The sequence below is a fragment of the Palaemon carinicauda genome, chromosome 1 (genome assembly GCF_036898095.1).
Source record: "Palaemon carinicauda isolate YSFRI2023 chromosome 1, ASM3689809v2, whole genome shotgun sequence".
NCBI classification, from domain to species: Eukaryota; Metazoa; Arthropoda; class Malacostraca; order Decapoda; family Palaemonidae; genus Palaemon; species Palaemon carinicauda.
In genome coordinates this window covers 141,157,159-141,172,383 of record NC_090725.1, presented here as the reverse complement: position 1 = coordinate 141,172,383, position 15,225 = coordinate 141,157,159, and the positions used below count along the sequence as shown (strand labels likewise).

Below are 15,225 nucleotides of genomic sequence, written 5' to 3'. Positions count from 1 at the left end.
CATTACCTGCAATAGTGTTTTCCATGTGGTAGGTTGGGCTAGGTAGTACGACATTGAATCCCTCTCTGGTTACGGATCTTTATTCTATTGCCTACTCATACACCGAATAGTCTAGCTTATTGATAACACATTCTCCTCTTTCTTCATACACCTGGCAACATTGAAATAACAAAAAAAAATTTTCACTCAAAGGGTTAACAACTGCACTGTAATTGTTTACTGGCTACTTTCCATTTGGTAAGGTAAAAGAGAGACTTTAGCTTTGATAAGCAGCTCTTCTTGGAGAAGGACCCTCCAAAATCAAACCATTATTCTCTAGTCTTAGGTAGTTCCATATCCTCTATACCATGGTCTTCCACTGTCTTGGGTTAGAGTTCTCTTGCTTAAGGGTACACTCAGGCCCACTGTTTTATCCGTTTCTTATTTAATTTCCTCACTGGGCTATTTCTTTATTGGAGCCCTTGGACTTATAGAACCCTGCTTTTCCTACTGGGGTTGTAGCTTTGGTAGTAATAAAGGCAAAAGACACTCTTAACTTATGTTAATTGTTTAAAAAGAATTGGAATGACATAGAAGCAGCCACTATACGACCTAGAGGCCAAAACTCTCAAGAAAAGGAACAATGATGAAGAAACGAATGGGCAACTCGCAGGGTGCTACTCACCATTAACCGCTAGATTGATTCATTACTTTAATAGGGGCATCTATTGAAAGTAAAAAAAGGGGAAATTTTTTTTATTGAATTTTGGCGATAAACATTAAAATCATAGCCTTTGGAGAAGAAGCAATATAAACATCAGGAGAGGGTCATAGAAATAAAGTTTTAACAATGTAAACCTAGCTAGTTCTAGCAAATGACACCCTTAAAAATAAACAAATTATTTTCTTTGATACAAAATAATGGTAAATTCTTTTATACCCATAGAGGACAGTGTAGAGGTTTGTGGAAACTGCATTCAACAATATCATCAAAAATCCTTAGGAGATAGATGTAAAGCAGATGTCTTTAAACCTCCTTTGAAATTTTTCATCTTAACGTATTGATTAGTGCAACAACCTTCATGAGCACTTTGAGAGCAGATGGTCCAGTTTTACGGATCATGCTGGATCATGATAGAAGATGGGAATGTGTAAAGGTCTATATTTTCCTTTGGCTAACAGGATATATACCTTCTATTCTAAGGGATCCAGAACAAGGTAATGAAAGACCTCTCTATCATTTTGTCAAGAGTATTTACTGTAGTATTCCCTGGTGCTCATCCAGTCAAGTAGTGACTACACCTAATGTTTTATAACTTTGCTAATCTGACGAAAAACAGTGTTTTCAGTATGGTAGGTGAAGTTGCAAAAATGATGAGAACTTGTGCTTTCATTATGGTGAAGATGCAAACTTGAATATGTACGGGTGATCCTACCATTTTCAAATTCTAGACATACCATAGTGACGAAGGTAGTGCTCAACTGTTTGGAAGCACTAGGCTCCTATTTACCTGAAATTTTTGTTTTCACTAAAAAATTTAATCTAATCATGATAAATACTTCCCAGAGAAATACCTTGAAGCCTACTTACTTAAGACTATTTGTTCCCCACGTGAGACAGAGGATGCGTAACAAGATCATCCCAAAAACAAATCCTGTGTACCACAGTGCATAGGCTTGCTAACAAATCTGGTAACCCAGTGAGGAACTGCTTTATCAATTAGACTACCTCTTTATCTTCAGCATGACTGAAATAGTAGAATAATTGTGCCTCAGAAACTGTCTCACCATTGATTCAAATATCTGTTCTCTACCTTTACCATAACACCACATAGGCTGATACATCCTGCCTAAATGAACTTCATCTCCTCTATATGGAACTGTGAGGATGCCTTTGTACACCCTTGGTTCCAGATGTGGTCTAGTGTTGACATACTTCTACAGACATTAAGGGATTCATGAACTTACTTTGCACGGTCAAAGGATACCAAACATTTAAAATGTATTATCCGGACCACATTAAGTAACTGGCAACCAAAAACCATTGGTAAATAGATTAATCATTATTTGAAGTTAGCATTTCAAACAAATCCTAAAGGTTTAAAGGCCACTCATCAATGGCAGAAGCAAGGGACAGTGACATTGACCTAACAAGCAAGACAATGCCTTAGAGACTAATGTATATATCTTAATACAACATATGTTAAAAGCATGACAATACAGTATCATTAAGTTCTTTTCTCAATTTTAAGGTAATCATCTTTGTTCTCTCTTTCTTGATCATAGTGGTGGCTATTATCTAAAGGGCCACCACTTCGATAAAGAAAGAGGGGTGATGTGATGTCAAAGCTACCATCTCGGCAAATAAGAGATAAGCTGTTGCTTAAAGTTACTTTTTAGCAAGAGGAGTGATGAGTATCCAGGTTACCATCACAGTCTTCTGCCTTGCAAATTCTAGATGTCTAGAAGAGTGTCCAAAAGATGGCTATAAATGTAAAAATGCAAGCTGTATGCAGCAGAAATTTGAGGCTGTATAAGAGGAACTCAAATCTGGGGGGTGATGTGTACCATTAAAACCCTTACTCAATGGAGCACTAGAACACTAGCCGACACTTGGGGATTTAGGCTAGGGTTTGAATCATGGCAGGCTATGCCCAAAATATAGCCCTGAATATAAAACATGTTGGGCTGTAGCAAAGTCAGAGACTGGAGTGGCATTATCATCATCATTTCTTAAATTAAGCAAGTAACCCACCCTTTTCGGGATTACCCTTGAGCTTAGAGTAGGCTTCTTCTATGCTTTAAACTGTAATTAATCTTGAACCATACTACCCATAGAGGGACATAGAGACTATGCATCTTGCACTATAATCTCAAAATGAAAAAAATTTATCTCACAAAACAATTCTTATGCACAACAGTGCAGCAATTGTTAACAAATATGGAGAAGACATCTTAAAAATATTAAAATAAGTAAAAACAAAAATTGTAACATCTAGAGGCTGATGTTTTATGTTAACGGAAGAAGTTAGCCAACATGTGCAGCAAGTTATTTTTTATTAGATGCTAGTCTCATTGCTATACTACTAGAGACATTTAAAAAAAAAAAAAAAAAAGGGGGAAATTTTCTTTTGTTTTAAGGAGTAATGCTTACATTCCAAGCTTCTGTTGTTTACAGACATATCCGTTGCTAATGATACTTTTATCATTAATTCTCTGTTGCTTTCTAAACTTTTTGAACTACAGTACTGTAGATGTTGGGATATAGAGGTGTAGGAAGAGAGGTTAGTTTATAATTTGGTCTCAAAAAAGAAACTCGTAATGCTACAGATACCTGATAAAATTCATAACACAAAAATAAGACTACAATTAGTATAAGGAACTAATAAAAAGTCTTACAAAACAAAGAGATCCCGAGGAAGCGACACCAAAAGACCGCATACACACCCGTAAGGGAGCGTCAACAAAGCGACTGAGATAAAACCCAACAAGGTTATTGAATGAACGTGTGTCGCTACCTAGAAATCCCAAACAGACAAATATAATACTCAATTTGGGAGCATGGATCTCCAAAACATTTGACATTTTCAAAAACACAAAATAACACAGTGCTACGAAAAACACGTCCGAACGTTCACAGGTGTTAACAAGGAATGATGGGAGAAGGTTAGATAGTGGTGGTGGTGGTGGTGGTGGGGGGGGGGGGGGGAGCAGTAGCTGTAGAGAACGACACTTAGTAACGGGGGATTTTGAGGAGGGAAGGGATCTCTGGTAGTGGTATCACTCGCCCCAGTTTTAATACCGACACCCTTTTAGGGGTGAGCGAGCTTGATATATTCCTAGCATTCCATGCAACTTTTTTCTCTGGTATATTTAGCAGTATTTATACCTTAGAAATGGTGCTTTAAGGAGAATTTCACGGAGCGACACAGGTTCCTCGCCCAGAAATAGATTTTTCCTTCGTCAAAATCCCATTATTGGGTAAAAATTTGGTGCTCACACAATACAGTATGCGAAAACGCAAGTGTTATACGAGTAGATAAGGTATTACTGTGATTTGATTTATTAATTTTAGGGCCAAAAATTTCTATTTGTAATAAAAAATAGCAAAAATATGAAACTTATCTGCCCTCAGATGAGTTTGCAATATAGATTTACATATAATATATCTATAAGTTCACATTGTACAGAGGGAGCAATAGTTGAACTGCAATATGGCGAGGGATAACTGTGCTGTATTGTATAGAGTAATATGGAAATTCATTCTTAGGTGTAACCTTCTCTGAGATCATTGAGCGTTGCATTTTTTGGCATGGTATAGATTTACATATAATATATTCATAAGTTCACATTGTACAGAGGGAGCAATAGTTGAACTGCAATATGGCAAGGGATAACTGTACTGTACTGTATAGAGTACTATGGAAATTCATTCTTAGGTGTAACCTTCTCTGAGCTCATGGAGCATTGCATTTTTTGGCTTGGTAGGTCTTGAATTCATGATTTTTGGTACCATCTTTATCAACCTAAGTAATGTTGTAAAAGAAGATTGTGAAAAATACTTTTCCTTTTCCATTTTAGAGGACATTGTGTGGTGTAAAAGCCTTAATATTAATTGAATTGTTCTTTTTTACCTAATATTGATTGAATTGTTCTTTTTTACCTAATAGTACACCACAAGGTGTAAACATTATACCATTGTATTAAGTAATTATTTACATACAGGGGTACATACTTTTTTGGGCTCAGCCATGTCATCCTGATGGAAGGTTCCTTTAGGCAGCTTTCTAAGGGATATTTAGCTACGTTAACCAGTCTTATAACTGATGACGACATTTGATGTTCGTTAGCAGATGATGATTGCAATAATCAACTAATTAACTGATGCTTCAAAAGCTGTGCTACACAAAATGCTTCCCCTAGATTCCAAATTAATTGTATTTTATACTTGATTGAGAATTGTACTGGACATGCACAATCTTTTTTTATGCTATACAGGTAGTTAGCCAAGATTATTTTTTTGGTCAGGAACTCAAATGTTCATACAGTATTCATGTATCCAAAAGGTCAACCTCACCTTATGTTGGTAATTGGTTTCAGGAGAGGCGACTTAAGTTGAAAAACGACGTTAGTCGAATTTACTTGTCTCTGAATTCACTTGTCACAAGGCTGAACCACAAATAACCATTCCCAGTTCTGTATTTTATTTTTTAATTCAATTTGAATAATATATAGTCAATAAGAATCTATTTAAGCTTACAAACAAATTAATTTTAGTTTTTGATTTAGTACCAAAAAAAAGTTATTTAATTTTACGAATAAATGTAAATCCATACTTGCAAATGTAGATGTTTATAATTTAGCATGTTTACAGTACATCGTGGCTCTTTATTTGTGAATGTGGTTTCCTCTAAGATAGTATGAAATAGAAAGATTTTGTGAGGTTAAATAAATTAAGTTATAATTATTGTGCGATAGTATAAAACAAAGTTAGTTGTTATATTTATTAATATTTACATTCAATATCTTTGTTTACATTGCGTAGCCTAGTAGATAGCTGTGGATCTTTATTCGTCAGTGCCAACAGCTGATTCGCCCTTTTTTTTGTTATTCGATGGCATAATCGATGCGCATTTTAATAAACTGGTCGAAAGTTCGTTGAACTGTGCTTCTTTTTTTTTTTTTTTTTCTTTTTTTCCCCAAGGATTACGTGATAGCTAAATCATATCAACAATACTCTTTTAACTATATGTGAGCATAATCGTAATACCATCGTGACCTTGAAAACAGCTGACAAACCCAAAATAAAAAATCAGTAATTGCTGTTGTTGAAATACACCTTGAATTTATAATAGAAAAGTATAAAAATTATGAAACAAAATTCAGATAACATTGAAAACCAGGATTATTATAGACATCTTTCAGTACATATACATTATGCTGTAGGCTAAAGCTACAGATCAGCTGACGAAATTGAACGATGTTTTAATCCCAGTCTACGATCGAACATAGATTTAAGCAAAGTATAAGTTTATATTATGTGTAGTATTTACCTGACGCTTACTAAGGATACAAAGATTTATATTAAATCTGTTCTATGTGTGTGTACCTGAGAGAGAGAGAGAGAGAGAGAAAGAGAACGTATTCATATGATAATTGATAATAATAGTTATAAACGAAATGTATGAAAATTATGATATAATGTATTGGTGCTGATGTAATTTGCATAAACAGTTTACTATGAATGAGTTAGAAAATTATTCTTTGTTATTTGCGATAGTCTTGAGATTAGCTGATCACAATCGTGAATAAAAAAGTAATTGTTCATTGTTAAGTTGCATTTGAAATTAAGAAAATAGTATACAAAAATGTATTTTCATGTGATTTTATATACTGTACTTTTATTCTTATTTATTATACAATATGATTTTATGTTCTGTTATGCTTCAAATGGTAGATAGTTAAACTATCATAGAAAACGTCACTGTTAAGATCATAAAGACCGCCAATTAATATAAAAAGTCACAGCTGTTTTCATAGTTTGTTCGCTAGGATTTATGTTAATTATGTGAACTTTTACGTTGAATATAAGTATTTTAAAAATGATTTTATATACTATACTTTAATTCTAATTTATAGTAAAGTAACATATTTTCTGTGCTTTTAATGCTATTGCAGTGATATTATGATTTCGATACTTGTGGCGGACAGACGGAAAGTCAAACAAAATGACTCAAAACTGGATTTTGATTTTTCCATGTATTATTTTTGACAACCAACGTAAATTCAAAACTGACTTAACTCGAAACGATGTAAGTTGAGGTATACCTGTACAGTATTGTGAATTCAAGTTCAAAAGGGTAGAATAACTACCTAATTTTTAATTTTTTACTCATACACATACATATGACGAGAAATTGAAATACCTAATTTTTAATTTTTTACTCATACACATACATATGACGAGAAATTGAAAAGAGCACTCATGTAATAAAAATAAAAGATAAAATATGCATATCATGCAACTGCACACACTGCTATTTATGTAGAACATGTTTTTTTTAATTTAATAAACTAGACTAATAAATTGAATTCAGGCAGATGCTCTTTGCTTTGTCTGCGTTAGTTAAGGGATAATTGGTGTCATTATTAAAGAATAGTCATACATGGTACCGTTTATCCCACATCATCAAAGTGACCCATGACATTTAAAAATTGAATTTAGCTTTGTGAGTTTGGCCTGTAAGTTGAGTGAATACACAAAAAAAGAATCATAAATAATGAGAAACTTAGGTTTATTTTTCATAGTTAAATGCATGTCATTTTTGCTTGCTGTTCTAGGAGTACTTAGTGTTATTCTTCCAAGGAAGGGAGATCTAAACCTTTTTGTTCTTCTAGTAGCTGAAATGGGATATATTCTCCCATTAACATCCAAGATGCATTCATGTGTTTAACATATAGAAATATACCTCAGAACATTAAAATATGCACTGAAAATCATATGTAGAAATAACTGGAGCTGTACTTTACGGTACAATATTATCATGAATGTACTTTTGGATGTAACATTTGTATGCAGATTTGTAAAAAGTATAAAATGTGTTTATATTCTTGTGCATGCAAGGCTTTATGGACCTATTATCAAGTGGAATTAAGCGATCCTACACTGGGCCTGTTCCCCATGCCTCAGCACCTGAGGTTGCGCGGGGTCGCTCGAATAGTACACCCTCACCAGCACATCTCCTTCACCCTTCAGTTGGACCAAATTATGGTACTCATCTTGAAGTGCCAAGTTTAACCACTGATAGTTCAGGAAGACTTATTTGGAGAAGGCATTCAGCTTGTCTAGGCAAGTTTTATGTAGAGTGAAGCATTGGTAGAAACCAGAAATATCTTATTGGCTTCTTGAGTGAAAGTCACCTGAATACAGAAATAAAATTTACACATGGATTAGTTTACCCTTTAGGAAAGTTGATTTTAGCAAGTACAGTATTGTATTGTACCAAACTACTAATAGAAAATTAAGAAATTAGGGTTGTGTAGTGAGGACATGTTAGGTATTTTCAAATTGTTTTAGGCCTATTTCTAATAGTATTTTCTGTCATGTATGGAGTACAGTAGATGTATATTGTGCTAATAGGAAAGATGTAGGTATCATTTATAAACAATCTCTGAAAAGATGTTGAAATGAGAGTAATTAAGAGGTTGTGCTTTCCTTCTCCTTTTAAAGTCATTTAGTAGGGTTTGAAGTCAGTCTCTCTCTCTCTCTCTCTCTCTCTCTCTCTCTCTCTCTCTCTCTCTCTCTCTCTCTCTCTCTCTCTCTCTCTCTCTTCATCAGGTGGTAGAGTGTGGTACTGCTAGATTTATTTTGTTTACTTTATTCTTCCTTGAATTTTTTTGTCTTAAAAAACTGTTTCATTTTTTAATGTACTGTAATTATTATCTGCCCTGAATTTTCTGACTTTTCATCTTTTACTCTATCAATGTTGCATTGATTGTTGTTGTGGCTATTATGTCCTTCAGTGTTGACATGCTCAGGAGTCTTTTCTCTTGTGATATTGCAAAGTTTTGTCCAATTTTGATATGCTCTGGACGTATTAAGTTGCATCAGTAATTTATATGCACTATATATTTTTATTTGCAGTATCATTATGCAAATCTTAGTTTTTATTCATTTTTTTTAAACATGAGAAGTATTGCTTTCTTTAATTTTAAGATAATTTGTGAACAAGTAAGTTTTTTAAGGATTCTTGAAAAATTTGAAAATGTTAATAACAGTTAGAAATTATGTAAATGAGTTTTACTTGTACAGTAATTTCATATTCCTTAGATATTGTGCTATGCCTGTTTCTGTGTTTTGTGAATAAAAATCAACCAACTCACATTTATATACACAATTGTGATGCCAACACAAGTTTTTTAGTTCATTTTAGTAATAGAGAACTTTTTATAATTTATTTATAGATTACTCTTTCAGCTCCATACAACAGGACTTGTATAGTGGATCACACTGCTTTTTATTTGTATGTTTCAGTTACAAGATGTAATTTCCCTCTCTCCTTATCACTTTGTTTTTACATATTTTTACCAATTTATTATTTCTTGTTGATTGTGTACAATACTCTGTTGATCCAGTCCCCTTTCGTACCTGTCCTTTGCAGGGTTTCATCGCACTATGTTTGAGAGACCTTTTTTATCTTTTATGTTATTTTCTTTGATAGTCTCCATATTTCACTTGTAGTGTATTTTCTTTGGTACCAGTTTTGGAAAATACAATACACATTAATTGTAGGCACATTATTTATCTTGTCATCTGATAAGAATGGTTACTTTAGAATATGGAAACGTGGAATAGTTATACTTTAAAGCTAAAATAGTGACTTGTTGACAGTTTTTAGGATACTATTGGAGCAATAAAGCTGATTCCCATTTTGTGAAAATCCAAGATTCAAATTTGGTTTAGCACAGTCTATGCTCCAAGTGTTAGATATAGTTGTTGCTTCTGTGTTTTATTCAGTGCTTCCAGATTCACAGTCACCTTTCTGATAACCATGAAATTAACATCGTAACATATTCAGTTTTCATACATCATTTTATCAGTGCACAGTATAAAACACATCCTCATAAAATCTTTTCTGATTATTTACAGTACTTCCTTTTTTCTGTTCTGTATAACTATCAATTCTCCATTTTCTTTTCTTCTGACCATCCATTTTCTCTGACAGTGGAGGAGGGCGGGGCTTCTACGCCCACCCCCACGCCCACAACTCTTGGTGAACCACCCAAATTTGGACGCTTCTTGAACGTGCCGGGGGCTGGCGGTGGTGGTGTTGGTGGTGGTGGTGGAACTACCGAGGGTAACGACCCAAACCCTTTTCTGAAATTATCCGGGAGATCTATGATGATTTAGTCATCATTATTAAATATCTTTTCTAGGATTGAAATATAAGTCGATCTGCAGTTGATGAAAGCTGGTCATAGTTCAAAATATTTTCGCCTTAAACTTAAAAGAAACAAGTTTCCTGGCCTGTTTATAAAAAATACATACATCGTGTTATTTTTATTTTAAGCTTATATCGACCAAACATGATATGATTTGTATGTTTATTGAAAATGACTATTAGTCCATTCATAAATGCCATGGTTAAAACTTAATAAGGATGTTCCCAAAGTTGTAGTAGCTAATTGATAATTCTGCATGAATGACTGCGTTGCACTAAAGCTTTTTTCCTTTATTTGCAATGTTTAGGACCAGGAATATTCACAGCACTGAATCTCCCCAATAATTTTATGAAAAGTACATAAAGATGTGCTTCTCATTTTAACTTTTGGCAGAAATATGCTGAAAATTTCCGTTTTCTGTAAACCAGAAAATGGAAAATATGCGTGAAACTAATATCTCAAAAGGCCTAGAAATAAACTGCTTTTACCTTGTGTGCATTGCATGACAATTGCCTTTATTATTTTTCTCCTCAGGCACACCCTGTATATTTTATGCATTGATAATGTGTAGAATAATCTTGTGGTAATTTTATCATATATACCTAGAGTATCTGCTGTATACTGTATATATTTATATACCGTTTGTATATATACTTGTTCTGCAATAAATTTGAGTATTATTTGACATCATGTTGATAATATAAGTATACTGTAAGATATGTATAGTTAAAAAAGTATTGGAATGTACAGTATTAGAGTTGCTTTACATACACGTAGCTTTGGAGTGTTTCAAGTGATGAAGATATTTTACTTGAAATATTAAGATTTAATTGTTTGCATGTCTTTAGACTTAAGAATTTCTTTAAATATTAATTTGCAAGCTTTTTAGTGTTTTGAAGTTGTCACATTGTGTCCTAGTACTGTATGCTATAAAACCTGGCAACTTTTACTTAGTTATTTTTACCCTAGCTTGTGAAAGCCATATATAAATGGGCATCTTTCCCTTAAGTTGGAATCTTGATTGTATGCTAACATTACATCCCTCAAAAACTTTTGATGGGGATGTTGCACAGTGGCATTTTAAACATGTGTTTTTATCTACTTTCACCTTTCATTAAATATCCCATTTGTGTAGATTTTAACACGGCAACAAAATAAACTATCTTTATTTAGGTGTCTGTCCTTTTGGTGCTGTTGATTTGGTTTGTTAATTTTTGTTTTTTTGTTTTTTCTCTCCCCTTGTCTGGTTATTATTACCCAGGCTTGGGCTCAGGCTTCTTCAAAGCCTTATCCTTTTCAGGTGGAAATAACAGCGCCAGTGTCATCTCTCACCCTGAAGGAGCCATGGAACAGTCTCCATCTACTGGATCCATTACCCGAAATCAGAGTGGAAGTAATTTGGAAGGGAGTGGAAATGAACACAAGGTAAAATTTTATTCTGTCTGAAGTCATTATAATAGCCATATGTTTATTCCACTGATAAAGCAAGTGGTATTAATAGAACTTGAATGTTGTGCTTATGCTTTATTGAAATATATCTCATGCAGAGCTATAAAGCACAAAACTCGTAAATTATTTCAAAAGTCCTCAGAAGTATACTAGCAGGCCACTGTCCTTGTAGTATTACTGTACTGTATATAATATGTAATTCATAAACTTTAATTCATTTTGATAATGCACTATTTTTACAGGGAAACACTCACTTTATGAGGAAAATTCCCCCCGGTGCTGAAGCTTCAAACATCCTGGTTGGAGAAGTACCTTTCTTGGAGAAACCGGCCACCGTTTTTGTCCGTCTCACTCAGGCTGCAAACCTTGGAAACCTAACGGAGGTTCCTGTTCCAACAAGGTTCTTGTATATCATCATGGGCCCCACTGTAAGTAAACATTTCATGAGTACTCAGTTTCGTAGTGCAGGGATTGCATGGTAACTATTATTTAGCCTCCTGTATGAAAATGAGGTCCAAATCTAGACAATTTGTTTTTTTAGGCTGTAATTTTTGGTCTAAAGTAGGCAGAATATTTTTATAGCTTTCCATAATAGTGACTTTTACTCCATGTATAGGAATCAGGGTGAAATATGAAAAGGGATTATTGCCACAGCTGGGGGCTGGTAGCAGTAATACTATACACAAATTGTACCACCAATAAATTTTAGTGGTTACTTTTATAGTTACCAATTCCACTATTTAGCTGTTTTGTACATACACTTTGTTGCACTGTTTTTATATACTATAGATTTTAATCTCTTCATGCATGGCAGAAGCTTGTCAGCATGTAGTACAAATTAGGAAAATCTGTTGCAAATTACCTTAGTTATGGAAAGATAGATTTATCATTATAAATGGAATTTTAATAGTAGAATTTATTTACATTCCTGTATTCACCTGATATTCAGTGCTTCTCTCTTGAAGCTGGCTAAATGCTGATTTCTACCATAGAATTAGGAATTTCCCATTTTCTCTCCAATTAATATACTTATCCCTATATTGAAATATTTAGTTAATTAAGTGGTTGATGGTAATTATGGTATGATTATGCCATAGTTCCTTCGTTTTTTTAGTTCTCTAGTTGTGTTTTTGTACATCAGTTCATTGTTCTAACTGTGATCCAGATTGTCGTTTTTATGATTTTACGTTATTTGTTACATATGAACAGGGGATATCTTCTGGAATTATTATGAATGCCTGTGAGAGTTTTCAGATGAATTAATGAAGGCATGGTGAGGACAGGATTGTGATTTGATTAATTTTTATAAGGAATGTAATTCCCTAACAGTTCCTTTTATTAAGAAATTTTTAAGCTGGTGGCTGACTGGTTAGTTCCAAATGTAACAGGAAATTAATGTGTAGTTCAGAAAAAATCCAGAGAAGACTAGGCTAGTTATTTATATGGTGATTTTGATGACAATCTGCCGTGAAAAGGCAGAAGGCATTAACTCCAAAAATGCAATTTCTGCAAATTTGACATCTATGGAATCAGTAGAATGAGACAAAAATGCTTATTACAGTGGTTTACACCTATCTTGTCTTGGTACCAATATTCTAAAAGGCAGAGTGCACTAACTTCACAGTCTTTCTTCAATATTTGAAGGCAGAACACATTGTGACTCTCCCTACTGGTAAGGGCATAATGCATTCTGCCTGATAGCGTAGTGTGTGCCTGACAAAGTTGATACTTTGTCTGTCATACACATGATGCGTTATGCTGTGAAATGAACTTATCAACATTATTATAGCCATGGAAATGAAAATGAAAATACATTATTGGAGTTGGTACTTTCATCCATTAGGGATATCAACAGACTCAACATTAAGAATACATATACAAAGTCATCGCATTTATGCAGGAAAAGGGGATCCCACAGCTGTCAGTTTCTTGATAATTCCAAGAGTTCATGCTGTTGATATGCAGAAAGTTCTGTTTTCATGCATGGCAGAAGCTTGTCAGCATGTAATACAAATTAGGAAAATCTGTTGCAAAGCAAGCAGCTTAGTAATGGAAAGATGGATATATCGTTATAAATGGAATTTTAATAGTAGAATTTATTATTTATATTCCTGTATTCATCTGATATTCAGTGCTTATCTCTTGAAGCTGGCTAAATGCCAATTTCTACCCTAGAATTAGGAATTTCCCATTTTCTTTCCTATTAATATACTTATCCCTATATTGAAATATTGAGTTAATCTAGTGGTTAATGGCAATTATCTAGGTATGATTATGCCATACTTTCTTTGTCTTTTTCAGTTCTTTGGTTGTGTTTGTGTACGTCAGTTCATTGTTCTACCTGTGATCCAGATTGTTGCTTTTATGATTTTACGTTATTTGTTACATATGAATCGGACATTTATTTTGGAATTACTATAAATGTTTGTGAGAGTTTTCTGATGAATTAATGAAGGCATGGTGAAGGCAGGATTGTGATTGGATTAATTTTTATAAGGAATGTGATTCACTAACAGTTCCTCTTATTGAGAAATTTTTAAGCTGGTAGTTGACTGGTTAGTTCCAAGTGTAACAAGAAATTAATGTGCAGTTCAGGAAAAATCCATAGAAGACTAGGCTATTTACTTAAATGGTGATGTTGACAATACTTCTCAAGCTATTTATGAGCTTTTTCGGGCTGACAGTAGTAAGTTTCATAAGCTTAAGCTTATTACTGTACTACTTTTGCTTTGTTTGTGAATCTTAGAAAATTTATGATACTTTGGGCAGTAATTCTAGCTAATCCTGTCCTATTTTGAACTATAGGCTAACTCTTTAAGTTTTACCGAGTGGTTTTGTATAGATTGCCTCTACACAATTCTTGCTCTTTCAAATTCTTACAGGTCCCTCTATTGTGTAACCTTCGAATTTTTGTGATCCATTCTGCTCTATAGGGCCACCGGATTCCGAGATAGAAAACCAATTCAGTTTTATGAAAACTAGAGGTCCACCATCGGTGATTTGACAATGGATATCGACACTTCCTTTAATCTTGGAATAGTTATGAAACTGTTCAAAGCTTGGTATAGTAGAATTTTAAGATTGGCAATCTGAGGCATTAAGACTACCATTTTGGTAAACCAGCAATCCCTCGGCTATTGTGGGTGCTTCCCTCCAAGCCACTATGCTGAAAAGCCATGAAGTAGATACGGAAATTTATGCTATATTTTTTATCATTAGTTTTTAGATTTTTTAATTTTTCATAAATTTAAGCTTTTATTATTATTATTATTATTATTATTATTACTTGCTAAGCTGCTGTAATCAGATCCTTACATGTATGTAAATGAAAAAATTCATGTCTGAACTCTAATTAACGTATGTATTGCTCGGCCAGGCTACGCCGTTAACCATATTATATGTCCATATACTGCGGCAAAAAAGTATAGAATTATAATAAGACTGCTGTTTTGCGTTGCTGAAACCATTAATAATGATTGTAATATTCACATATTAGTATTATATTATGAAATAAACACTCTGTGAATATGCGTCTTCTATTGTTTACATTCATAAGCTCTTCGAGACTACTGTCTATTCTTTTCAAGTCAGGTAATTAAGGAAACTACCGAATCATTTTTTTCTCTTGCGAAAAGAGCATTATTACTTGAATTATGGTCATATTACCATAAAGAATATAGTTTTTAGTAAACATACTTTTCTTATATTTATTGTCAATTTTAATGGTGTATTGAAGTTTAGAGGTGTTTCATCCCTGTGCCGTTGCACGATAATTTTAGTCTTTTCCTTTACGATGCTTGATTACAAAGCTTGGGAGAAACCAATTTTTTTCTATTTATGGACATTTTAAGCTTA

The 15,225-nt window shown here is 33.7% G+C and overlaps 1 protein-coding gene across 18 annotated transcripts in view; it reads left to right on the top strand.

Moving 5' to 3' along the window:
- The window catches only part of Ndae1 (Na[+]-driven anion exchanger 1), a 590,832-nt gene that overhangs the window by 539,001 nt on the left and 36,606 nt on the right, over positions 1 to 15,225 (top strand). For 11 of the 18 annotated variants that reach the window (XM_068385483.1, XM_068385451.1, XM_068385458.1 and 8 more), the window contains 4 exons: positions 7,604 to 7,828; positions 9,705 to 9,836; positions 11,222 to 11,346; positions 11,613 to 11,798. In XM_068385483.1, the coding sequence (XP_068241584.1) occupies positions 7,604 to 7,828; positions 9,705 to 9,836; positions 11,222 to 11,346; positions 11,613 to 11,798 (668 nt within the window). Of the gene's footprint in view, positions 1 to 7,603; positions 7,829 to 9,704; positions 9,837 to 11,182; positions 11,347 to 11,612; positions 11,799 to 15,225 lie in introns of all 18 variants that reach the window. The other 7 variants (XM_068385537.1, XM_068385574.1, XM_068385557.1 and 4 more) reach the window with 3 other exon arrangements.